This window comes from Pecten maximus, chromosome 18 (assembly GCF_902652985.1).
Source record: "Pecten maximus chromosome 18, xPecMax1.1, whole genome shotgun sequence".
Lineage (NCBI taxonomy): Eukaryota > Metazoa > Mollusca > Bivalvia > Pectinida > Pectinidae > Pecten > Pecten maximus.
The window spans coordinates 20,663,712-20,691,637 of record NC_047032.1 but is presented as its reverse complement, the minus strand read 5'-3'; the positions used below and the strand labels follow the sequence as shown (position 1 = coordinate 20,691,637).

General features: G+C 40.2%; 1 protein-coding gene across 1 annotated transcript; it reads right to left on the bottom strand.

Moving 5' to 3' along the window:
* Window positions 1–110: 110 nt before the first annotated feature.
* Window positions 111–11,374, bottom strand: LOC117316632 (U-scoloptoxin(11)-Sa3a-like). The gene is made up of 5 exons (XM_033871311.1): window positions 11,214–11,374; window positions 10,611–10,767; window positions 9,643–9,814; window positions 5,088–5,299; window positions 111–757 (listed from the first exon to the last, which is right to left on the bottom strand). The coding sequence occupies exons 2-5, from the start codon at window positions 10,743–10,745 to the stop codon at window positions 548–550; spliced, it is 729 nt and encodes a 242-aa protein (XP_033727202.1). The 5' UTR covers window positions 10,746–10,767; window positions 11,214–11,374; the 3' UTR covers window positions 111–547.
* Window positions 11,375–27,926: the final 16,552 nt, after the last annotated feature.

Genomic DNA, 27,926 nt, shown 5'->3' with positions numbered 1-27,926 from the left:
TTTTTACTTTTTATTGATTGGAATCATTATGTACAGTTTTCGTTTTGAAAAAATAAGTATTTGAGGATGTAGAAACGTTGATTCATATACAGATACAATAACAACATGCAATCCATATAAAAGTGTATTTATAAAATTTGCATATGAGAAGGAAAATACAAAAAGAAAGAAAGAAAAATATGATATGGTGGTCGAGGACACCAAATCTAAATATGTTCAATGCATGCAACAAGCTACGTTGAAAACAAACTGTGCATTTCAATGTTGAAACAGTAAAGATAAGAATGTTCAATTTCAATTCATTTACACCCGGGCGTTTCCTAAAGAAAGCCGTTACCAATATCTAACCAGATTTGGCGGTCCTTACACACACTGCATTATGTAGCATCTCAAAGTCTTAATGGCAATAACTTTGGCAACGTTTTAAAACTCTAATTTATTTAAAACTATTACATATTTCAATATCTTATTGCAAACTGACATCATAAAGGGCGAAAGACGGACCTCAGTTATACACGTACATAATAGTTTTATGGTTCAGTGAGTTTCAGACAGGTCCGCTATTTTTAGTAAGGTGGCAGTGCATTGGGACATAGTGTCCGATATGATCTACGAGCGTTTCCATTTCCGGTTCACGGTCACTTGGACAACTGTATCCGGCTGGACATGCGCATTGAAATTCATAGCCAAGAGCTGAGTCATGAACTTTATCCACGTAAATTTTTGAACACAATGAATCGTTTTTCTGACAGGTTTTCTGAAATAAAAGAAAACACAATTCTAACAAGGAGAAAAAGACAAGTACAATCAATGATTGCGAAAGCTCACCGGCAACAGCAATCACACTATGCACTCATTTATCATATATGTATAAGCATGTCATTTTGAAATTGTACGTCACATAATATCGTTCCTAGACCTCTAATGGATGTACAAACCAAATAAGAAAGGTGTGGACCTACACGCTTTCCAATACATACCCAAAAATCTTAAAAGTGGGTTTTGGTGCCAAAAATATTATGTCCACAAAATGGTAAAATGCAACTTGAAAAATCAGATTTTTTTTTCTGCATGATTTTGCCATAACATCACTCCTGGACATCTAATGAATGTATAAACCAAATTACAAGAGTGTTAGACGTATACTTTTGGACTTCCAATCTTTCCAAAAACTGAAAAGTGGATTTTTTTGCTAAAAAAGTTAAGTCCACAAAACGGTTAAATGCAAAAAAATCACAATTTGTTTCTGCGTGATTTTCCCATAACATCACTCCTACACCTCTAATGAATGTATAAACCAAATAAAAAAGGGGTGAGATGTATACTTTTGGACTTTTGAGCTTTCCAAAAACTTACCCCAAAAACTTTAAATTGGGATGGGACACCGACGCCGACGCCGACGCCGGGGTACAGCAGTAGCTCACGGTTACTCGTAACCGGTGAGCTAAAACGTATCGGACATGGTTTAAGCTGAATGTATATCTAGATATAGGGTGGCTACCAGCCAACAGTTCTTGTTTACAAATGTATCTCACCCTAGTACATGTATGAAACTAGATCTCATCCTAGTAATGTAAGAAACTATATATCACCCTCGTTATGTAAGATACTAGATATCACCCTAGTAATGTAAGATACTAGATATCATCCTGGTAATGTAAGGTACTAGATATCATCCTAGTAATGTAAGAAACTAGATATCACCCTAGTAATGTAAGAAACTAGATATCACCCTAGTAATGTAAGATACTAGATATCACCCTAGTAATGTAAGATACTAGATATCACCCTAGTAATGTAAGATACTAGATCTCACCCTAATAATGTAATATACTAGATCTCACCCTAGTAATGTAAGATACTAGATATCACCCTAGTAATGTAAGATACTAGATCTCACCCTAATAATGTAATATACTAGATCTCACCCAAGTAATGTAAGAAACTAGATATCACCCTAGTAATGTAAGATACTAGATATCACCCTAGTAATGTAAGAAACTAGATATCACCCTAGTAATGTAAGATACTAGATATCACCCTAGTAATGTAAGATAATAGATATCACCCTAGTAATGTAAGAAACTAGATCTCATCCTAGTAATGTAAGATACTAGATATCACCCTAATAATGTAAGATACTAGATCTCACCCTAATAATGTAATATACTAGATTTCACCCTAGTAATGTAAGATACTAGATATCACCATAGTAATGTAAGATACTAGATCTCACCCTAATAATGTAAAATACTAGATTTCACCCTAATAATGTAAGAAACTAGATATCACCCTAGTAATGTAAGATACTAGATATCACCCTAGTAATGTAAGAAACTAGATATCACCCTAGTAATGTAAGAAACTAGATCTCACCCTAGTAATGTAAGAAACTAGATATCACCCTAGTAATGTAAGAAACTAGATATCACCCTAGTAATGTAAGAAACTAGATATCACACTAGTAATGTATGATACTAGATATCATTCTAGTAATGTAAGATACTAGATATCACCCTAGTAATGTAAGATACTATATCTCACCCTAGTAATGTAAGATACTAGATATCATCCTAGTAATGTAAGAAACTAGATCTCACCCTAGTAATGTAAGAAACTAGATATCACCCTAGTAATGTAAGAAACTAGATCTTACCCTAGTAATGTAAGAAACTAGATCTCACCCTAGTAATGTAAGATACTAGATATCACCCTAGTAATGTAAGATACTAGATCTCACCCTAATAATGTAATATACTAGATATCACCCTAGTAATGTAAGATACTAGATCTCACCCTAATGATGTAATATACTAGATCTCACCCTAGTAATGTAAGATACTAGATATCACCCTAGTAATGTAAGATACTAGATCTCACCCTAATAATGTAATATACTAGATCTCACCCAAGTAATGTAAGAAACTAGATATCACCCTAGTAATGTAAGATACTAGATATCACCCTAGTAATGTAAGAAACTAGATATCACCCTAGTAATGTAAGATACTAGATATCACCCTAGTAATGTAAGATAATAGATATCACCCTAGTAATGTAAGAAACTAGATCTCATCCTAGTAATGTAAGATACTAGATCTCACCCTAATAATGTAAGATACTAGATCTCACCCTAATAATGTAATATACTAGATTTCACCCTAGTAATGTAAGATACTAGATATCACCATAGTAATGTAAGATACTAGATCTCACCCTAATAATGTAATATACTAGATTTCACCCTAATAATGTAAGAAACTAGATATCACCCTAGTAATGTAAGATACTAGATATCACCCTAGTAATGTAAGAAACTAGATATCACCCTAGTAATGTAAGAAACTAGATCTCATCCTAGTAATGTAAGAAACTAGATATCACCCTAGTAATGTAAGATTCTAGATATCACGCTAGTAATGTATGATACTAGATATCATCCTAGTAATGTAAGATACTAGATATCACCCTAGTAATGTAAGATACTATATCTTACCCTAGTAATGTAAGATACTAGATATCATCCTAGTAATGTAAGAAACTAGATATCACCCTAGTAATGTAAGAAACTATATCTTACCCTAGTAATGTAAGAAACTAGATATCACCCTAGTAATGTAAGAAACTAGATATCACCCTAGTAATGTAAGATACTAGATATCACCCTGGTAATGTAAGATACTAGATATCACCCTAGTAATGTAAGAAACTAGATATCACCCTAGTAATGTATGAAACTAGATATCACCCTAGTAATGTAAGAAACTAGATATCACCCTAATAATGTAATATACTAGATCTCACCCAAGTAATGTAAGAAACTAGATATCACCCTAGTAATGTAAGATACTAGATATCACCCTAGTAATGTAAGAAACTAGATATCACCCTAGTAATGTAAGATACTAGATATCACCCTAGTAATGTAAGATAATAGATATCACCCTAGTAATGTAAGAAACTAGATCTCATCCTAGTAATGTAAGATACTAGATCTCACCCTAATAATGTAAGATACTAGATCTCACCCTAATAATGTAATATACTAGATTTCACCCTAGTAATGTAAGATACTAGATATCACCATAGTAATGTAAGATACTAGATCTCACCCTAATAATGTAATATACTAGATTTCACCCTAATAATGTAAGAAACTAGATATCACCCTAGTAATGTAAGATACTAGATATCACCCTAGTAATGTAAGAAACTAGATATCACCCTAGTAATGTAAGAAACTAGATCTCATCCTAGTAATGTAAGAAACTAGATATCACCCTAGTAATGTAAGATTCTAGATATCACACTAGTAATGTATGATACTAGATATCATCCTAGTAATGTAAGATACTAGATATCACCCTAGTAATGTAAGATACTATATCTCACCCTAGTAATGTAAGATACTAGATATCACCCTAGTAATGTAAGATACTATATCTCACCCTAGTAATGTAAGAAACTAGATATCTTCCTAGTAATGTAAGACACTAGATCTCACCCTAGTAATGTAAGATACTAGATCTCACCCTAGTAATGTAAGATACTAGATCTCACCCTAGTAATGTAAGAAACTAAATATCACCCTAGTAATGTAAGAAACTAGATCTCACCCTAGTAATGTAAGAAACTAAATATCATCCTAGTAATGTAAGACACTAGATCTCACCCTAGTAATGTAAGATACTAGATATGACTCTAGTACATGTAAGAAACTAGATATCACCCTAGTAATGTAAGAAACTAGATGTCACCGCGGTAATGTATGAAACTAGATCTCATCCTAGTAATGTAAGATACTAGATATCACCCTAGTAATGTAAGATACTACATCTCACCCTAGTAATGTATGAAACTGGAATTCGAAATATCAAAGCTTCCTAACTTATAAAGCCCAATTTATATAATACATGTACTGAATATTCTTTAGACAGCAAGAAACAATATACCAGGGGGAGTTTTTTTTTACCAAAATGATAGTTATGAGTTAAATACCTAGAACACATTAAACAGAAGGTAGGCATATATATGGCACTGACATCTCGTGGATCTGTCTAATTACTCATTACACCGGAAGTACTAACCTTCTGACAATTGTACTCGTACATCCACACTTTGTTCCGTTTCCACCAGTTGGACAGCTGGAAGACATTGTTGGGACACTTACACCTCGCCATAGACATGTACACGCGCCAGTTAGAGGTCTCCGTTTCCATAACTACGGCCAGGTCACCCTCTTTGCACGTGCGCTCTGGCATGACGGGGATGCAAAATCGATACTGGACCAACTGGTCATCTGAAGTGAATACATTTTCGTCCAATAATTTTTGAAAATTAAAACACAGCATGTGTTTAAATGTAAGACTAGTGTGGTATACAAGGCAATGCATGCCGTGATAAGGGAAATCTACAGTTACCCCGACTTAACCCACTATAAGGGAAAACTACAGTTACCCCGACTTAACTCACTATAAGGGAAAACTACAGTTACCCCGACTTAACTCACTATAAGGGAAAACTACAGTTACCCCGACTTAACTCACTATAAGGGAAAACTACAGTTACCCCGACTTAACTCACTATAAGGGAAGTCTACAGTTACCCCGACTTAACCCACTATAAGTGAAGTCTACAGTTACCCCGACTTAACCCACTATAAGTGAAGTCTACAGTTACCCCGACTTAACTCACTATAAGTGAAGTCTACAGTTACCCCGACTTAACTCACTATAAGGGAAGTCTACAGTTATCCCGACTTAACTCACTATAAGGGAAGTCTACAGTTACCCCGACTTAACTCACTATAAGGGAAGTCTACAGTTACCCCGACTTAACTCACTATAAGGGAAGTCTACAGTTATCCCGACTTAACTCACTATAAGGGAAGTCTACAGTTACCCCGACTTAACTCACTATAAGGGAAGTCTACAGTTACCCCGACTTAACTCACTATAAGGGAAGTCTACAGTTATCCCGACTTAACTCACTATAAGGGAAGTCTACAGTTACCCCGACTTAACTCACTATAAGGGAAGTCTACAGTTATCCCGACTTAACTCACTATAAGGGAAGTCTACAGTTACCCCGACTTAACTCACTATAAGGGAAGTCTACAGTTACCCGACTTAACTCACCATAAGGGAAGTCTACAGTTACCCCGACTTAACTCACTATAACCGAAGTCTACAGTTACCCCGACTTAACTCACTATAAGGGAAGTCTACAGTTACCCCGACTTAACCCACTATAAGGGAAGTCTACAGTTACCCCGACTTAACTCACTATAAGTGAAGTCTACAGTTACCCCGACTTAACTCACTATAACCGAAGTCTACAGTTACCCCGACTTAACTCACTATAAGGGAAGTCTACAGTTACCCCGACTTAACTCACTATAAGGGAAGTCTACAGTTACCCCGACTTAACCCACTATAAGGGAAGTCTACAGTTACCCCGACTTATCTCACTATAAGTGAAGTCTACAGTTACCCCGACTTAACCCACTATAATGGAAGTTTACAGTTACCCGACATAACTCACTATAAGTGAAGTATACAGTTACCCCGACTTAACTCACTATAAGGGAAGTCTACAGTTACCCCGACTTAACTCACTATAAGTGAAGTATACAGTTACCCCGACTTAACCCACTATAAGGGAAGTCTACAGTTACCCCGACTTAACTCACTATAAGTGAAGTCTACAGTTACCCCGACTTAACCCACTATAAATGAAGTCTATATTTACCCCGACTTAACTCACTATAAGTGAAGTCTACCGTTACCCCGACTTAACCCACTATAAGTGAAGTCTACAGTTACCCCGACTTAACTCACTATAACGAAAATCTACAGTTACCCCGACTTAACTCACTATAAGTGAAGTCTACAGTTACCCCGACTTAACTCACTATAAGTAAAGTCTACAGTTACCCCGACTTAACTCACTATAACGGAAATCTACAGTTACCCCAATTAACTCACTATAAGTGAAGTCTACAGTTACCCCGACTTAACTCACTATAAGTGAAGTCTACAGTTACCCCGACTTAACTCACTATAAGTGAAGTCTACAGTTACCCCGACTTAACTCACTATAAGGGAAGTCTACAGTTACCCCGACTTAACCCACTATAATGGAAGTCTACAGTTACCCCGACTTAACTCACTATAAGGGAAGTCTACAGTTACCCCAACTTAACTCACTATGAGTGAAGTCTACAATTACCCCGACTTAACTCACTTTAAGGAAGTTTACATTTACCCCGACTTAACTCACTATAAGGGAAGTCTACAGTTACCCCGACTTTACTCACTATAAGTGAAGTCTACAGTTACCCCGACTTAACTCACTATAGCGGAAGTCTACAGTTACCCCGACTTAACTCACTATGAGTGAAGTCTACAGTTACCCTGACTTAACTCACTATAAGTGAAGTCTACAGTTACCCCGACTTAACTCACTATAAGGGAAGTCTACAGTTACCCGACTTAACTCACTATAAGTGATGTCTACTGTTACCCCGACTTAACTCACTATGAGTGAAGTCTACAGTTACCCTGACTTAACTCACTATAAGTGAAGTCTACAGTTACCCCGACTTAACTCACTATGAGTGAAGTCTACAGTTACCCTGACTTAACTCACTATAAGTGAAGTCTACCGTTACCCCGACTTAACTCACTATAAGTGAAGTCTACAGTTACCCCGACTTAACTCACTATAACGGAAGTCTACAGTTACCCCGACTTAACTCACTATAAGGGAAGTCTACAGTTACCCCGACTTAACTCACTATAAGTGAAGTCTACAGTTACCCCGACTTAACTCACTATAACGGAAGTCTACAGTTACCCCGACTTAACTCACTATAAGAGAAGTCTACAGTTACCCCGACTTACCTCACTATAAGGGAAGTCTACAGTTACCCCGACTTAACTCACTATAAGGGAAGTCTACAGTTACCCCGACTTAACTCACTATAACGGAAATCTACAATTACCCCGACTTAACTCACTATAAGTGAAGTCTACAGTTACCCCGACTTAACTCACTATAAGGGAAGTCTACAGTTACCCCGACTTAACTCACTATAAGGGAAGTCTACAGTTACCCCGACTTAACTCACTATAAGGGAAGTCTACAATTACCCCGACTTAACTCACTATAAGAGAAGTCTACAGTTACCCCGACTTAACCCACTATAAGGGAAGTCTACAGTTACCCCGACTTAACTCACTATAAGAGAAGTCTACAATTACCCCGACTTAACCCACTATAAATGAAGTCTATATTTACCCCGACTTAACCCACTATAAGGGAAGTCTACAGTTATCCCGACTTAACTCACTATAAGAGAAGTCTACAGTTACCCCGACTTAACTCACTATAATGGAAGTCTACAGTTACCCCGACTTAACTCACTATAATGGAAGTCTATATTTACCCCGACTTAACTCACTATAAGAGAAGTCTACAGTTACCCCGACTTAACTCACTATAATGGAAGTCTATATTTACCCCGACTTAACTCACTATAAGGGAAGTCTACCGTTACCCCGACTTACCTCACTATAAGGGAAGTCTACAGTTACCCCGACTTAACTCACTATAAGGGAAGTCTACAATTACCCCGACTTAACTCACTATAAGGGAAGTCTACAGTTACCCCGACTTAACCCACTATAAGTGAAGTCTACAGTTACCCCGACTTAACTCACTATAAGGGAAGTCTACAGTTACCCCGACTTAACTCACTGTAAGGGAAGTCTACCGTTCCTGGCTAAATAAACCTGCTACATTTAATGTGACTGATTGTACTCTTTTTCGTAACATTAATTAGGAAATAATTAACGATGATTCGTGTATTGTTGCAGGATATACAACGAGGACGAGGACATTTTGCAATTAAATTAATAACGAAGGCCGCAGGCCTGAGTTATCAATTAAAATTGCAAAATATCCGAGTCCGAGTTGTATATCCTGCAACAATACACGAGTCAAAGTTGATTATTTCTATTCTACCATGTACTGTTTAGTTCTGAGATCGACCTCTTTCTAATAGAAAAACAGCAAAGAAACCCCGGGAAAACCTTGTCATTTATTTCTTGAGTATTGTATTATTTGTTGATGAAATATACATTTCTTTACAGGCACTACAGTACTACGATCAAGAGCATCTATACTATGGCATTGATTATGAAAATTTAAAAAAAAAGGGATAAAGAAAAGAAGAAGAAAAAGAAAAAGAAAAAAAAAAGGGGGGGCCTCCGTAGGATTCGAACTCGCGTCGTGATAAAAATTAAATGAAAGACTAACCCATTAGCCCACTCGGCTATTGTAACCTTATATGAAATAAGTGAATATTAGATATATAAAATTGTAACAGCCGTGACTCACGAGCGTGTATTATTGGCACGAGCGTGTATTATTGGAAAATAATACATAGTTTTAAACCAATCAAAACTGGCGTGGCAAAGCAAACATGGTAGAATATGACGTAATGATTGTTTTTCTTTAGCAAAGATTTTTTTGTAGCGATATGACTTGTATAGCTATGATCTGTTTCCCAATTCCTTTGAAATGTTGTTTTTGATAAAATAGATAAAAATGACATCTTTGGTTTACACATTGACTTACGTCGTTCGTAGTGGACCCAGGTCAGAGACTGGTTGTCGTTAACGCCCCATTCCTCCGTACATCCGGGGCATAGACAGTGGACGCCATCACTGAACGTCTGGTTACCCGGATATTTGAGGATGGTACTGCACACGTGACGATTTGACCGGCATTTGTCTAATTTAGATTTGACCTACGGGTAACAGAACAGATGTCAAAACAAGAACAGGGGAAATGCAGATTGGAAGAACTCCAGAGAGTTACAGACATTTGTTCTATTCTTTTATTCTAAAGACGAAAGCTTCTGTCAGCTTTATACATGTAAATGTTGTGTTAACAAGATACAAGATACAAGATATGGCGCGTGAAGGATGTCATAATTAAATAGTTTTGCCTAGGCAAAAATAAAATATTGCCTAGGCAAAAATCGAATATTGCTTAGGCAAAATTATTTCAGCCTAGGCAATATTCGATTGATGCTTAGGCAAAATCCCATCCAATTTTGCCTAGGCAGAAATCGAATTTTGCCTAGGCAGAAATAGAATTTTGCCTTGGCAATATTATTTTTGCCTAGGCAATATTCTATTTTTGCCTAGGCAAAATTCGATTTCTGCCTAGTCAAAAATAATTTTGCCTAGGCAAAAATATTTAATTATGACATCCTTCCCGCGCCATAACAAGAAGATTTATTTAAAGTCGTATACGTGTTTAGTTATGGAGGTGGTTATTTCCTTCTTCAGGCACCTCCTTAGTATCAAGACTCGAGACCATTAACATCACTGACGGATCTTATAAAGACAAAACAACTGTACCAAGTTGTTTTAGTGATTTGTTTTTATCTGCTGTGTTTCTCACTATGCGTTGAAAGATGCGAAAGATTTGAATTTTGCCAATCCATACAATAACGTTACCGGTTCAAAGAAAGATAACTCGTGACAATCCCTCATCCTTATGACTGAGGTATCACACCACTAATTTGTATTACGTACAGGAGAGGTACCAAATCCGTCCATAGGCTCGTCTATATTGGAGAAGTCAAACATATCCGTCTCTTGGGCAGAGCCAATAACAGTTGTCACAGCAACCAATATCCATAATGAAAGTAACTGGGGCAAACGTTCCATTGTTGTAGCACAGTGCAAGTCTCTGTTAGAAAAGGGACAAATGGGTTAATATATAGGGAGTATATATATATATATATATATGGGATAGATATGTATTTAGACTTAAAAATAAAAAGGATACAGTATATATATATGTATTTAGACTTAAAAATAAAGCTAGATTTATGCACATCGCTAAAGGAACCAAACGCTATAAGGACCTCGAGCATCCAGTAGCCTCTCTCTGCTCCAGGCGGATGTCTTTTTTTTAAAGAACCATATGATTTACTGACCTAAGTAGACATAACTGGTACAGTGCATAGAGACTTGGCACGAGTTCTCAACACATGGTCCAAATATATACAGTGGGTTGGGAATCCATGCCCCTGGGGTTGGAGTGAGCTGGATCAGAGAGGCTCGGCTATACAGTAATGTGTTGTATTTATCATAGTTTGATTATAATCTTTGTTTTGATCTATCCATCCTTACCTTTTACTCCTACTGACCAATTCACACCGTCACAAGTTCCACTCCACCGTTTCCATCACCACTGATCGCGTTCCACTCGTCCATAATATCCCAGCCTTGTCTCCGTTTGTCTGCCGGTGAGGATTTTACATCTGTAGACACACTGAGCTTAGCCTCACGGTCGATCGATATTTTCCAACTCCTCGGAAATCTCCGAGAGCTGAACAAATCGATGACCGACTGATATCATCACGAGGACCAAGGTGACAAACATTTAGGCGAATTATCCCGAAACAATGATATTGATCCGTTTGTCCGGTACTTAAAGATATCAATAATTTAGCATTATATCGTATTTGGAAATCGTTAATAGAATAAGATACGGATGTTGTAGAGCGTGTATAAAGGGTAGACCACGTGGAGTACGTTTTAATTTGTATGGCTTTAAAAATGTAAACTACAGATAGCTACAAGTTTAAACATCCCGATTTAGTGCTGTAGATCATTATTCCTTACTCAAAACATATCACCGTATCCATACATATTCCCGCATGTGTTTCTTTCGTTCGTCATTCTACTAATTAGTGACTAAGATTTATATGTAATAATCTCAATGAATGAACGTTCAAAGTTTTTTTTCTAAACCACTAAATGAATTTTAAATGAAATTTGTTTATATTGCTAAACACGCTAACCGCTAAGTGTAGATCATTTTAAAGGCCGTGTATCTCCTGGAGTTATCTCCCGTAGCACGGGCTCAGTGACCTGTCTAGGACCTGACGGAAGTTCGGGAGGAACGTTTTTATTTATTATTGATTTGTATTTAATCATTGATCAAACTTTAACATATTAATTATATCGTTAATATAATTGTTGAGGCGTCAATTCATCTTCCTCCTTTTGTGTTTATGTTCGGTTTGGAGTACCGTTCATACTTCCTTATTTCTTAATTAATTATTACTTAATTCTTGATATTGATTTGATATCACTTATTTTTTTGCCAACCCACCCGATACTGAACCTACAACAGGTAGAAACACCCTCCTACCCGATATTGTACCTACAACAGGTAGTGACACCCTCCCTCCCGATACTATACCTACAACAGGTAGTAACACCCTCCCACCCGATACTATACCTACAACAGGTAGTAACACCCTCCCACCCGATACTATACCTACAACAGGTAGTAACACCCTACCACCCGATATTATACCAACAACAGGTAGTGACACTCTCCCACCCGATACTGTACCTAAACAGGTAGTAACACCCTCCCACCCGATACTGTACCTACAACAGGTAGTGACACCCTCCCACCCGATACTATACCTACAACAGGTAGTGACACCCTCCCTCCCGATATTATACCAACAACAGGTAGTAACACCCTCCCACCCGATACTATACCTACAACAGGTAGTGACACCCTCCCTCCCGATATTATACCAACAACAAGTAGTGACACCCTCCCTCCCGATATTATACCAACAACAGGTAGTAACACCCTCCCACCCGATACTGTACCTACAACAGGTAGTGACACCCTCCCACCCGATACTATACCTACAACAGGTAGTAACACCCTCCCACCCGATACTATACCTACAACAGGTAGTAACACCCTCCCACCCGATACTGTACCTACAACAGGTAGTGACACCCTCCCACCCGATACTATACCTACAACAGGTAGTAACACCCTCCCACCCGATACTGTACCTACAACAGGTAGTAACACCCTCCCACACGATACTGTACCTACAACAGGTAGTGACACCCTCCCACCCGATACTGTACCTACAACAGGTAGTAACACCCTCCCACCCGATACTGTACCTACAACAGGTAGTAACACCCTCCAACCCGATATTATACCTACAACAGGTAGTAACACCCTCCCACCCGATACTGTACCTACAACAGGTAGTAACACCCTCCCACCCGATACTGTACATACAACAGGTAGTAACACCCTCCCACCCGATACTATACCTACAACAGGTAGTAACACCCTACCACCCGATATTATACCAACAACAGGTAGTAACACCCTCCCACCCGATACTGTACCTACAACAGGTAGTAACACCCTCCCACCCGATACTGTACCTACAACAGGTAGTGACACCCTAACACACGATACTGTACCTACAACAGGTAGTAACACCCTCCCACACGATACTATACCTACAACAGGTAGTAACACCCTCCCACCCGATACTGTACCTACAACAGGTAGTGACACCCTAACACACGATACTGTACCTACAACAGGTAGTAACACCCTCCTACCCGATATTGTACCTACAACAGGTAGTAACACCCTACCACCCGATACTTTACCTACAACAGGTAGTGACACCCTAACACACGATACTGTATCTACAACAGGTAGTGACACCCTCCCTCCCGATACTGTACCTACAACAGGTAGTGACACTCTCCCACCCGATACTGTACCTACAACAGGTAGTGACACCCTAACACACGATACTGTATCTACAACAGGTAGTGACACCCTCCCACCCGATACTGTACCTACAACAGGTAGTGACACTCTCCCACCCGATACTATACCTACAACAGGTAGTAACACCCTACCACCCGATACTGTACCTACAACAGGTAGTAACACCCTCCAACCCGATACTGTACCTACAACAGGTAATAACACCCTCCCACCCGATACTGTACCTACAATAGGTAGTGACACCCTCCCACCCGATACTGTACCTACAACAGGTAGTAACACCCTCCCACCCGATAATGTACCTACAACAGGTAGTAACACCCTCCCACACGATACTATACCTACAACAGGTAGTAACACCCTCCCACCCGATACTGTACCTACAACAGGTAGTAACACCCTCCCACCCGATACTGTACCTACAACAGGTAGTGACACCCTAACACACGATACTGTACCTACAACAGGTAGTAACACCCTCCCACACGATACTATACCTACAACAGGTAGTGACACCCTCCCACCCGATATTGTACCTACAACAAGTAGTGACACCCTCCCACCCGATACTGTACCTACAACAGGTAGTGACACCCTCCCACCCGATACTGTACCTACAACAGGTAGTGACACCCTCCCATCCGATATTGTACCTACAACAAGTAGTGACACCCTCCCACCCGATACTGTACCTACAACAGGTAGTGACACCCTCCCACCCGATACTATACCTACAACAGGTAGTAACACCCTACCATCCGATATTATACCAACAACAGGTAGTGACACCCTCCCACCCGATACTGTACCTACAACAGGTAGTAACACCCTCCCACCCGATACTATACCTACAACAGGTAGTGACACCCTAACACACGATACTGTACCTACAACAGGTAGTAACACCCTACCATCCGATATTATACCAACAACAGGTAGTGACACCCTCCCACCCGATACTATACCTACAACAGGTAGTAACACCCTCCCACCCGATACTGTACCTACAACAGGTAGTAACACCCTCCCACCCGATACTGTATCTACAACAGGTAGTAACACCCTCCCACCCGATAATGTACCTACAACAAGTAGTGACACCCTCCCTCCCGATACTGTACCTACAACAGGTAGTGACACCCTCCCACACGATACTGTACCTACAACAGGTAGTGACACCCTCCCACACGATACTGTACCTACAACAGGTAGTGACACCCTCCCACCCGATACTGTACCTACAACAGGTAGTAACACCCTCCCACCCGATACTGTACCTACAACAGGTAGTGACACCCTCCCTCCCGATACTGTACATACAACAGGTAGTGACACCCTCCCACCCGATACTATACATACAACAGGTAGTGACACCCTCCCACCCGATACTATACATACAACAGGTAGTAACACCCTCCCACCCGATACTATACATACAACAGGTAGTAACACCCTCCCACCCGATACTGTACATACAACAGGTAGTAACACCCTCCCACCCGATACTGTACCTACAACAGGTAGTAACACCCTCCCACCCGATACTGTATCTACAACAGGTAGTAACACCCCCCCACCCGATAATGTACCTACAACAGGTAGTGACATCCTCCCTCCCGATACTGTACCTACAACAGGTAGTGACACCCTCCCACCCGATACTGTACCTACAACAGGTAGTGACACCCTCCCTCCCGATACTGTACATACAACAGGTAGTGACACCCTCCCACCCGATACTGTACCTACAAGAGGTAGTGACACTCTCCCTCCCGATACTTTACCTACAACAAGTAGTAACACCCTCCCACCCGATACTGTACCTACAACAGGTAGTAACACCCTCCCATCCGATACTGTACCTACAACAAGTAGTAACACCCTCCCACCCGATACTGTACCTACAACAGGTAGTGACACCCTCCAACCCGATACTGTACCTACAACAGGTAGTGACACCCTCCCACCCGATACTGTACCTACAACAGGTAGTAACACCCTCCCACCCGATACTGTACCTACAACAGGTAGTGACACCCTCCCTCCCGATACTGTACCTACAACAGGTAGTGACACCCTCCCACACGATACTGTACCTACAACAGGTAGTGACACCCTCCCACCCGATACTATACATACAACAGGTAGTGACACCCTCCCTCCCGATACTATACATACAACAGGTAGTGACACCCTCCCACCCGATACTGTACATACAACAGGTAGTAACACCCTCCCACCCGATACTATACCTACAACAGGTAGTAACACCCTCCCACCCGATACTGTACCTACAACAGGTAGTGACACCCTCCCACCCGATACTGTACCTACAACAGGTAGTAACACCCTCCCACCCGATACTATACCTACAACAGGTAGTAACACCCTCCCACCCGATACCGTACCTACAACAAGTAGTGACACCCTCCCACCCGATACTATACCTACAACAGGTAGTGACACCCTCCCACCCGATACTATACCTACAACAGGTAGTGACACCCTCCCACCCGATACTGTACCTACAACAGGTAGTTACACCCTCCCACCCGATACTATACCTACAACAGGTAGTGACACCCTCCCATCCGATACTGTACCTACAACAGGTAGTAACACCCTCCCACCCGATACTATACCTACAACAGGTAGTAACACCCTCCCACCCGATACTGTACCTACAACAGGTAGCAACACCCTCCCACCCGATACTGTACCTACAACAGGTAGCAACACCCTCCCATCCGATACTGTACCTACAACAGGTAGTAACACCCTCCCATCCGATACTGTACCTACAACAGGTAGTAACACCCTCCCATCCGATCCTGTGGTGAGTATTCACCGCACTTTTTCTATGTCGGAAATCTGTCAAAATTAATCAAGTAGTTGTTCATCAGCCCCGACCTATTCACCCCTGTTTGCAGAGCTGATAATCATTTTACCGTAACCTGAATAATGTTACATAATCAAAATATATCCAATGCACTAGTGTTTAATGGGATAATTTGGTACGAGGTAACAGCGACCATTACTCAGGATTGCTGACTGGTGACGTTAAAATAAATAAAATACCTTGTGTGGCGACAGAAGGGCAGACAGAAAAATCGACATGTCGGGAAATGGAGTACTGTGGGGCCATGGATAGGACCGAGGGGCTGAAGGGTACAGTTGAGCCCTGGGTAAAACCGAGGAGTTGGGAGGGGTGTTGAACTACAAATGAGCCCTGGATTAGATCAAGGGGAGTTTGGGGGGGGGGGGGGGTTACAGTTGAGCCCTGTGTAGGACCAAGGGGAGTTGGGAGGAGGGGGTTACAGTTGAGCCCTAGATTGGATCGAGGGGTTGGGAGAGATAAGGGCCGGGGAGTTGGGGGAGGGGGTTACAGTTGAGCCCTGGATTGGATCGAGAGGTTGGGAGAGATAAGGGGAGTTGGGGGAGGGGGTTACAGTTGAGCCCTATGTAGGATCGAGGGACTAGGAATAGATTGGAGAGAAGGGGTTGGAGAATATGTACCATGGCCGTTACCGGCCAGTATAGTTTTGAATTTAAAATAAATTAAATATGTACCATAAATGAGTATCGCTGTACATTTTCCAACCAACAAAGTATGAAAATGTGTGGAATAGGTCTATCACATTTAGCGTTAAAAGGTATCTAAAGTGTCCAGCAAAGATGTTATTTTTCATATTTGCAATATCTGGTCTCTACCGAAAGCACGACATGGTACACAGTAAAAGCAGTCAAATGTGTACCATGCAAAAGTGTTTGAAGCATAAAAATGTTTAAAAATGACCGGCCGGTATCGGCCTTCGTAAATGATGGACCACCGTTGTGAGGAAGATAAATATTAATGAGACTTTGTTTTGAGAGTAACAGACTATGAATGATATATCTATTGTCTGGCGCCGAGGATTCAGGAGAGGCAATCCATTTCGGTGATGCTAACATTAACATGTCGTCACATCAAGTTAATTTTAAACGTTTCTCTGTGATGTTGATTACTCGACTACTTCTACAGAACATTGTCACCCCTCACCCCTCAAATGTCTCCAGCCCATACCACCCCCCCCCCCCCCCCCCCCCTCCCCCGACTAGATGTTCACTAAAATCAGAGGATGCTTCCTTCAGCAACAGGTGCATGTCCCCTTTCTCACGGCCCCAGGGATCGGCCATCCCGTAACCATGGTTACTACTACAGGAGCGGTAGTTAATTGATATCGGGAACATTTGACCTGTGACCTGGTGTCGGTGTGTTAGAGTGTGGTATAGAGTTACTTCCCCTTTTCTCGAGGACATGTCACGACGTGGAATTCTAAATACGTGAACAGGGAGACAACTGTACCTGTAAAACTCAAACCTAGGTCAAAGGTCAATTGTGGCTGGGGAGGCTGGAAATTCCATACACATTCCTGCAGTAGTGTGATGTAAAGACGGGTATGGAGATTTATCAATTCATAGAAATGCTGTTTATCTCAAAGAGAAAGATAAAGATAGTGTCATTCTGCATATACTGATGTTATTATTCAAACACTAGGAATTATAAAGCTCTAAACAAAACAGTTCCCTTTTATCACCACTTTCCAGTTTTGTGTAACAACTACTAAATGTCAAAGTTAACAGGCACTTATCATCCATGTTTTATGTTTAATATGAAAATAAGTCATCCACCCTTTCCGTTTTGATGTCATTTTCAAAATTAACAATTTCTCAAGAATTTCAAAAATAATTAATTTCAGTCAGAATGAAATCGGAGAACAAAACTGCATGTTTTTTGTTTTATAAATTAAAAAAATTTAAAAAAAACTCCGGTTAAGGTAAAGAACAAAGTTCCTTTTAAAGCTTTAGAATTCCACTTTTTAGTTTAACTTTAGAAACCCTTACCTTAATTTTAATCAAAAAAAAGGATTAAATTTTTATCAGAAAAGGGTTGAAAGCGGTTAATTTGTATTCCCGGGGAAGTCCCTAAAATATCGTTGTTTTAATTTTATGGTGGTTTTAATCCCAAATTTATGAAGAAAAAAGATTTTAAAAAGATGTGTTAGTTAGTTGTGGTTTGGGGGAGTAAGGAAGCCGGTTAAAGTAGTTTTTGAAGTATGTTTGGTTTTTTGGTGAAGGGCAATGAAGTGTGGTGGGTCTTCGATAATGGGAAAAAAACCCTTTTTTTCTTTGTGAAGGTTGGGTGGTGAAGTGTTTTGGTTGGTCGTATTTTAATTTTTGGGGTTTGGAAAGGGTTTTGATTTAAAGATGTGGTCTTTGGATTGGGGAAAAACGTTTTTTAAAAATTTTGTAAAGTCAAATCTGTTGGTGTGGAAAGGGATGGGTGGTGTGGGGGATGGGTGTTGTGGTGAGTGGTGGGGTGTGTGTTGGTGGTGGTGGTGGTGTGGTGGGGAGTGGTTTTTGGGTGTGTGGTGGTGTGTGGGTGTGTGTGGGGGGTGGTGTGTTGTGGTTTGGGGTTATTTTTGGTGGTGGTGGGGGTGTTTTTGGGGTGAGTGTGTGTGGTTTGTTGGTTTTGGTGAGTGGTGATGTGTTGTTTGGTGGTGGTGTAGGGGGTTTGGTGGGGTTGTTGTGTTGTGTGGTTTTGATTGTGTGTGTGTTTGTTTTGTGGTGTGTGGGGTTTGGGGTCTTGTTTGGGGTGGGGTGTTTGGGTGGTTGTGTGTGTTTGGTGTGTTTGTGTTGGTTTTGGTTTTTTGTGTGTGGTGTGTTTTTTGGTGTATTTTTTGGTTGGTGTTGTTGTTGTGGTTTTTAGTGATGTGTTGGTGTTGTTTGTGGGGTTTGTTGGTTGTTGGGGTTTGGGTTTTTGGTGTGTTGTTTGTGTATGTGTCGTTGTGTGTTTGTGTGTGGTTGTTTTTGTGTGTGTTTTTGTGTTGTTGTGGTGGGGTGGTGTGGGGTGGTGTTTTGTTTGTTTTTTGTTTTGGTGTGTGTTTGTTGTGATTTGTGGTGTGTGTGTGTGTTTTGTTCGTTTGTGGTGTGTAGTTGGGTGTGGTTTGTGTGTTTGTGGTGGTTTGTTGGTGTTTTTGGTGGTGTGTGGGTGGTGAGTTGTGGGGTTTGTGGTGGTGTGTGTGTTGGGTGTTGTGATGGGTGGGTGGTGGGGTGTAAATGGGGTTTGGGTGTGTGGTGGTGATGTGGTGGGTGGTGGTGTGAGTGTTGATGTGGTGGTGGTGTGAGTGTTGATGTGGTGGTGGTGTGAGTGTTGATGTGGTGGTGGGTGGTGTGGTGTGGTGGTGGGGTGAGTGGGGGGTTTGGTAGTGTTTTAGTTGAGTTTTGGGGGTGGGTGGGGTGTTGTGCTTTAATTTTTGTGGTGGTTGTTTGTGGGGTTTAATGTTGTGGTGTGTGTTTTGTGGGGGTGATGTTTTGTGTGTTGGTTGTTTTTTTTGATGTTTGGGAGTTTGTTGTGGTGTGGTTTTTTGTGGTGTGTTTTTTGTGTGGTGGGTTGCTGTGGTTGGTGTTTTTTGGTGTGGTTGGTTTTGTGTGTTGTGTGTGGTTTTGTTGGGTTTTTGGTTTGGGTTTTTGTTTGTGGGGTTTTTGCGTGGTGTGTGGTTTTGGTTGTCCTGTGTGTGTTGTGTTTGTTTTGGGTTTTTTGTTTGTGGGGTTGTGGTGTGTGTGTTTGTTGGGTTTTTTGTTTGTTTTGTTGTTGTTGGTTGGGTGTGGGGGGTTGTTTGTGTTTTTTTTTGTTGTTCTTTTTTTGTGTTTTTTTTTGTTTTTTTTTTGTTGTGGGGGGTTTGGGTTTTTGGGTGTTGTTTTTTTTTGTTTTTTGTTTGTGGTTGTGGTTTGGGGTGGGGTTCTTGTGGTTTTTTTTTTTATTTTTGGGGCCTTGTTGGGGTTTGTGTGTGGTGGGGGTGTTTTTTTTTTTTGGGGTGGTTTGTTTGGGGGGGTTGTTGTGGTTTGGGGGGTGTTTGTGGGGTGGTTTGTGTGTTTTTGTTGTTTTGTTGTGTGTTTTTTGGTGGCGTTTGTTGGGTGTTTTGTTTGGTGTTTTGGTTGGTGTGGTTGTTGTGGTTGTTGTGTGGTTTGTTTTGGGTTGGTTGTGTGTGTCCTGTGGTTTGTTTTTTTGGTGGTGGTGTGTGTGTTGGTGGTGGTTTTTTGGTGGTGTATTTTGTGGTGTTAAATTCGTTGGGGGGGTGTCTTTTGTGGTTGGGGTGATGGGTTTTTTTTTGTGTGTGTTGGTGGGGGTGTGGGGTTTTGTGTGGGGGTGGTGTGTGTGTGGTGGGGGGTTAATGTGTGGTGTTGGTGTTGGGGGTGTGGGAATTGGGGGGTGTGGATGGTGGGAGTGTGTGTGTGTGTGGGTTTGTGATGTGGTGGTGAGTGTGGTGTGTGGGGGAGTGTAAGTGTTTGGTGGTGGGTAAATGATGGTGTGTGTGTGGGGTTGTTGAGGGTTGTTGTGGGGTTTTTGGGGGGGGGTGGTGTAAATTGTTATTTGTGTGTGTGTTGGGTGTTTGTTATGTGGGGTGGGGTGTTCTGTGGTGTTTTTTTTGTTTTGGTTAGTGTTTGTGTTGGTTTGGTGGTTGGTGTGTTGTGTTCGTTTTTTTGTTTTGGGGGTTTGTGTTGGGGTTTTTTTTGTGGTGGTTGTTGTGTTTTTTGGGGGTGGTGTGTGTGGGTTGGGTTTGGGGGGTGTGTTTCTGTTTTGGTGGTGGGGTTTGGGTGGGGTTGTAATGTTGGTTTTTGTCCCTTTGGGTTGTTCTTGTTTTGTCCTTTTGGTTGGTGGTGTGTTTTTGGTGGTGTGTTTTGGTGTTTTGTTTTTGTTGGTTGGTGTTGTTGGTGTGTGGGTGTTGTGGGGGTTGCTGGTGTGGGTTTTGGGGTTGTGTTTGTCTGTGTTTTTGGTGGTGGTGTGTTGTTTGTTGGTTTTGTTTGTGTTTTGTGGGTGGTTTGGTTTTTGGTGGTGTGTTGGGTTGTGTGTGTTGTTTTGGGGGTGTGGGTTGTGGGTGTTGTTTGTCTGGTTGTGGTTTTTTTGTGTTTGGGGTTTTTGGGGGTTTGTGGTTGTTTTTTTGTCTTTTGTTTGGTTTTTTTTTTTTGTTGTTGGTTTTTTTTTGTTTTTTGGGGGTGGGGTTTTGTTTGTGTGGTTGTTTGTTGGTGGGGTTTTTTGTGTGTGGTGTGTTGTGTGTGTGTGGTGGGTTTTTTTGGGTGTGGGTTGTGTTGGTTTTGTTGGTTGTTGGGGGTTTTGTGGTGGTGTTGTAGTGTGGGTTGGGGTTGTTTGTGTGTTGTGGGGTTTTGTTTGTTGTGTGGTTGTGGTTCTGTTGTTGGGTGGTTGTTGTGTTTTGTGTGATGTGTGTTGGTTTTGGGTTGTGGTGTTTGGTGTTTGGTTGTGTGTGTTGTGTTGTTGCTGTTTGTGTGTGGTTGTGTTGTTGTGTGGGGGTTTTTTTTGTGGTGGGGTGTTTTTTGGGGGGGTTGTTTTTTGGTTTTTGTTGGTGGTGGGTTTGTGTTGTTTGTGGTTGGTTAGTGGTGTTGTGTTTTTTTTTGTGTTTTTTGTGGGTTTGGGGGTTTTTCTTTTGGTGTGTGTGTGTGTGTGGGTGGTGTGTTTGTGTGTGGGTTTGTTGTTGGGTTGTATTGTTTGTTGGTGTGGGGTGGGTTTGTGTTGGTGGTTTGTGGTGTGGGGTTTTGGGGGTGTTTTGTTTGTTGGGGTGTTTTGTGTGGTTTTGTGTTGGTGGTTTGGGGGTGTGTGGTTTTGTTGGGTTGTTTGTTTGTGTTGTAGTGTTGTTGGTGGTTTGGTGTTGCTGTGGGGGTTGTGTGTGTGGGGTGTTTGGTGGTTTTTTTTGTTTGGGGGTGTAGTGTTTGTGTGGTGTTTTTGTTGTTGTTATTGTGGTTGGGGTTTTGTGGGTTTTGGGGTTTGTGTTTTGTTGTGTGTTGGTTTTTTGTGTGGTTGTTGGTTTGGGTTGTTTTGTTGTGTGTTGGTTTTTGTTGTTTAGTTGTGTGTTTAGTTTTGTGTTGTGTGTGTGGGTTTTATTTTTGTTTTGGGGTTTTGGTTTGGGGTGTGTTGTGTGGTTGTTTTAGTGTGTGTGTTTTTGGTATGTGTGTGTGTTTTTGTGGTGTGTTTGTTGTGTTTGTGTTTGGTTGTGGTGTTCTGTGTTGGTTGGTGATGTTGTTGTGGTTAGTTTGTGGGGTTTTTTTGTTGGGTTGTGTATGGGTGGTGGTTGTTGTTGTGTGTTGTTTTGGTGTTGGTTTGGGTTTCGTGGTTGTTGTGGTTGTAGTGTGTTTTTGGGGGTGGGTGTCCTGATTGTTGGTTTTTAAATTTATGATGGTTTTGTTCACCCGTGTATTTTTTGTTTTTTGTTGGTTTGTGGGTGTGTTGTGTGTGTTGGGGTTTGTGTGTGGGGGGGTTGTTGTTGTGTGTTTTGGGGGTTTTTGTGGTGGTTGGTTTGTTTTTGTGTGTGTTGTGTTTGGGTTTTTGTTTTGTGTTGTTTGTGTGTGGTTGTGGTGTGTGTGTTGTTGGGGATGGTGTGTGGGTGTTGGGGTGGTGTAAGGGTTGGGGTGTGTATTTTAGTGGTTTTTGTGAGTTTGGTGGTTGGTAGTTTTGTTGTGGTGGTTTTTGTAATGGTGGGGGAAGGATGTGTGGTGAGGAAGTGAGAGTGGTGGGGGTGAATGAAGTTTGTATTTTTGTTATTTTATATTTTTATTTGTTTTTATTGGTTTTTTTGTTTGAAATTGATTTTTGTAAGTTTGATTGATTATGTATATTTGTGGTAGGAAGTTTAGTGATTTTTATGGGTGGTAAAGGGGGATGTGGGGGAGGTAAGAATTGGGTGTTGGTTTTCCCCAAAACTTTTCAAGGAATGGGGGGGGTTTTAAAGTTGGTGGGGTGGTTTATATTGTGGATTGTGTGATAAGGATATTTTTAATTTTTATTTGTTTGAAAGTATATAATTGAAATTTTGGGAATAGGATTAAAGGGAGTGGAAAAGGATAATGGGAATTGTAAGGGGGATTTGTAAGGTAGGTTGAAGGAAAATTCGGGTGATTTGGCTTATGACTTTTAAAGTTAAGGTTGTTTAAAATGAGGTTTGGTGGAAAAAAATTTGGGAGGAATTATTATGGTGCGTGTGTGAATATGTTGGGTTAAGGGTTTTTGTTAAAAAAATTTGTTTAAAATAAAAAGGGGATAAATTGAATGTAGATTGAGTTAAGAATAGTGGGGAGTAGGGTTTTGGGGAAATGGGTTGGGGGATTTTGGGAGATTTGGGGGGGTGTAAAATTTGTGGGGGAAAATTTTAGGGGGGGGAATTTTGGGTTTAGGGGGGAATTTGGGGAAGGGGGTTTTTTGGTTTTAAAATTTTATAATATAGTTTAAAAAAATTTTGGGGATTACTAAACATAACAGAATAAATGTATTCTATTGTGGTGTAAAACAGTATAATGACATGATGACGACTCAGACAGGACTGTGCCCATTAACGACCCGTGGAAGCTGTGGGAGCGGAACTACCCATACTTCCCACAGTCGTGTGGTTCTATCCTGTCTCTTCCTTACAATATCTTAATAAACGGTAATAACACACATTGGTTATTTTGTTGTTCATGAATTTTGAAAATCCATACATTTCGTAAAATTCTGTGTCTTTAATATGATGTATATATCAGGTACTGGTGGAGAAACGCCCCCCATCAGAAGTAGGAATATGGTGTAGTAGCGACTATCGTACTGGCGTCGCGTGATGGTTAGGGCCAGGTACAGAATACCACACAATTATCAATTAACGATATGATTAATTAGGTAGTTATACAGTCTGTCAACAGCTTATTTACACCGCCGATAGCGGACAGGCTGGGTCTCTCCACTGACGCCATCTTGGGAGTCGGCGACAGCGGCACTTACTACATGAGCATGCGCATTGGTGTGATATGGTCCATATGTTATCCACATAGAAAAGTTCAAATTTCATGTCTATGGTAATGTGTTATTATAAATATGATATCCACTGCGAGTATATTAGGAATCAAACTAAAAACCTCACTTGACTAAACCCATGTCTATTTGTTAAAATTTGCAATATTTTGTATGATATACATTCTTGGAAGGAAGATTCAAGGCCATGCTCAGAAAATAGCATTCTGCGGTCTGACGTTGATATTCTATGAAACGCATTTTCGCTATTGTACATAAGATCATATGGTGCCAAATGAAATCTAAAAAATTCAATTTTAGTGCGAATGAGCGCAATACTTTTGCGAACTTATAAAATAGTTGAGTAATATACGCAAATACTTTTAGTTTAATTTAGTTTAAACAATATTTTATCAATATTCAAGTACTTACATACAACATCACAATACAAGTCATATATACATACTTATGCTAATGTTTGCAATAATTTTCCGAATACACGAAATAGTTTGCTACGCAATACTTGCTTTGAAAATATCTAAGGACAAGTTTTAATATATTTACAAACAACACGTTGTGTACTCTAAGTAAACCGCGTAACATCAAATCATATTAAAAGCTAATTCTTATAATTCAATCTACTTGTCTCTCAGATTTGTTTACGCAGCTGCATCAGCAAATCAAAAGCAACGTTATCAACAGCGACGTAATTTTAACGTTATGGGCTGACAACATGAATTTTAAGCCAATGAAAATGTTTGTTACAAGCAATGTTGAATTATAAATATATGGAATCACTCAGGGGTCACTTTTAATAATACAGTAGGTAACAGGTACACACTGACTCACGGCGTATGTAGATTTCCAGACTGTTTCCAGTAACTCGTTATAAACTATTTTGGTTATAACATGTCCAAAGTAAGTACACTTGTGGTTGTTGACACACAATCTGTCCTAATCCCTTGGACAGTCTAGTTGGCGGTATAATCCCGGGACACCTTGTCGACTGGGCTTATTTATTTATGTCAGACACTCTGAGTCGGAGCCCGTTATAATTCATAGCATTCCTATTGGTCATTTGGTCAATATTTACCATAAGTAACCGCATCAGGGGTTGTCAAACCTAAGTAGCTAATAGCAAATATGTTGGACATACACTTCGAACAAAAGAGGACAAATTCAATGACATAATTTCAAATATTACACATAAAATGATGACACGACAAAGTAGCTAATATAATAATACGCCTCGTATAAACATACAGATCAGGAAGAGACAAATCACTGACGTAATTTAAAATATTCTACATTAACTGATGACACTTGTAAGTAGCTAATATCACATGACACCTAGCAGCGTCATCAAATAGTGCACACAAACAGATGACGTAACGGAGGGAGTGAAGTGTTCGGGAGCTGAGAAAGGGGAGTGTCTAAGCCAAACGTTCTGTGAGCGACACAGAGCAAGTTAACTTCCGGTTCCATCATTATTGGTTTTTCAACAGTTTTTTTTTATCCTGGTGAAAATGATCATATACATGTAACTAACTGAGTTAGTTCCGGTCTGAAATCAATTGTTTCAGTTCATTTTAATAATGGTGTTATATTTCATTTCATTACATCGGAGTTTACTATATCATTAACGTTTGACAATATGACGTAACAGACATTATCTTGACACAGATACAGAACTAATCGGTATATTTATTGAAATAAGAGACATTACCAAATTATGCAACGGAAGAAAATATCGTATAATATTTTGTAAAATAAAATAATAGTTATACTGAGGAATTATTTGATTTAAACGCCTCAAGGCCAACTCAATTCATCACCACGTAAAAATATAAATAAATCCTGAAAAAGTACAAACATATCTATTCAAACATACCAGGATGCCATGTATAAATTATTCACTTCGTAGAGTGGTAGTCGGGTTTACAGAGCAATGTATAAATACACATGCATAATCTATCACTTCAATTCAATTTTCATTGAACTTGTGAGTTATACATGTAGTTTACATGGTGGACTGCATTACAAACAAAGTAAAACGGAAGTTCAATAGCTAAACACACAAATACTGATAATAAGAAAGCAGATCTCTTACGGAGTACGGGCATAAACTTTATTATGTCGGATGTACTTTTAGACTATTACAGTACTTACTTAAACATTCCGATAGGTTGTGGAGTTAGAACTGCTCCAAATAACCCCGGAAAATTAAAACTACTCCAAATACGTTTTATGCCCCCGAAAATTAAAACTACTCCTATTACATTTTCTATCCCCGTAAATTAAAACTACTCTAAATACGTTTTATCCTCTCGAAAATTAAAACTACTCCAAATAATTTGATGCTCTCAAACATTATAACTTCTCCAAATACGGTTGATACTCTCGAAAATTAAAACTACTCCAGATACGTTTTATACTCTCGAAAATTATAACTACTCCTAATACGATTGATATTTTCGAAAATTAGAATTACTTCAAGTACGTTTATGCTATCGAATATTAGAACTCCAAATATGCTTTATACTCTCGAAAAAAGGGTTTCAAATGGTTTAACATCCTCGAAAAATCAAGGATCATGTGAGGACGGGTATCAACGAGACACCGACATCAAGGAAGATATGAGGACGGGTGTCAAGGAGACACCGACATCCAGGGTCATACGAGGACGGGTGTCAAGGAGACACCGACATCCAGGGCCATATGAGGACGGGTGTCAAGGAGACACCGACATCAAGGAACATATGAGGATGGGTGGGTATTCATACGCACTGATCAATGTTAATCTGGTCGAATTCATGAGCAAATGAAACAGATTAAGTTTGGTAGTTTCATTGAGTCCAACTTGAGTAGAAATTGAAATAAAGAAAGGGAGAGACAGTAACGTAAGGGAAAGACAGTAAAGTAAGGAAGAGACAGGAAAGTAAGGGAGAGACAGGAAAGTAAGGGAGAGACAGGAAAGTAAGGGAGAGACGGTAAAGTAAGGGAGAGATAGTAAAGTAAGGGAGAGACAGTAAAGTGAGGGAGAGACGGTAAAGTAAGGGAGAGACAGTAAAGTAAGGGAAAGACGGTAAAGTAAGGGAGAGACGGTAAAGTAAGGGAGAGACAGTAAAGTAAGGGAGAGACAGGAAAAGTAAGGGAGAGACGGTAAAGTAAGGGAGAGACGGTAAAGTAAGAGAGAGACAGTAAGTAAGGGAAAGACAGTAAAGTAAGGGAGAGACAGTAAAGAAAGGGAGTGACAGTAAAGAAAGGGAGAGACAGTAAAGTAAGGGAGAGACGGTAAAGTAAGGGAGAGACAGTAAGTAACGGGAGAGACAGTAAAGTAAGGGAGAGACAGGAAAGTAAGGGAGAGACGGTAAAGTAAGGGAGAGACGGAAAGTAAGGGAGAGACGGTAAAGTAAGGGAGAGACGGTAAAGTAAGGGAGAGACAGTA

Coding starts and splice junctions, on each gene's coding strand:
- LOC117316632 (XM_033871311.1), bottom strand. CDS start 10,745: ATGGAACGTTTGCCCCAGTTACTTTCATTATGGATATTGGTTGCTGTG. Junction 5,300..9,642: donor CTGGGTCCACTACGAACGAC/GTAAGTCAATGT, acceptor TATTCACTTCAG/ATGACCAGTTGGTCCAGTAT. Junction 758..5,087: donor ACGAGTACAATTGTCAGAAG/GTTAGTACTTCC, acceptor CTTTTATTTCAG/AAAACCTGTCAGAAAAACGA.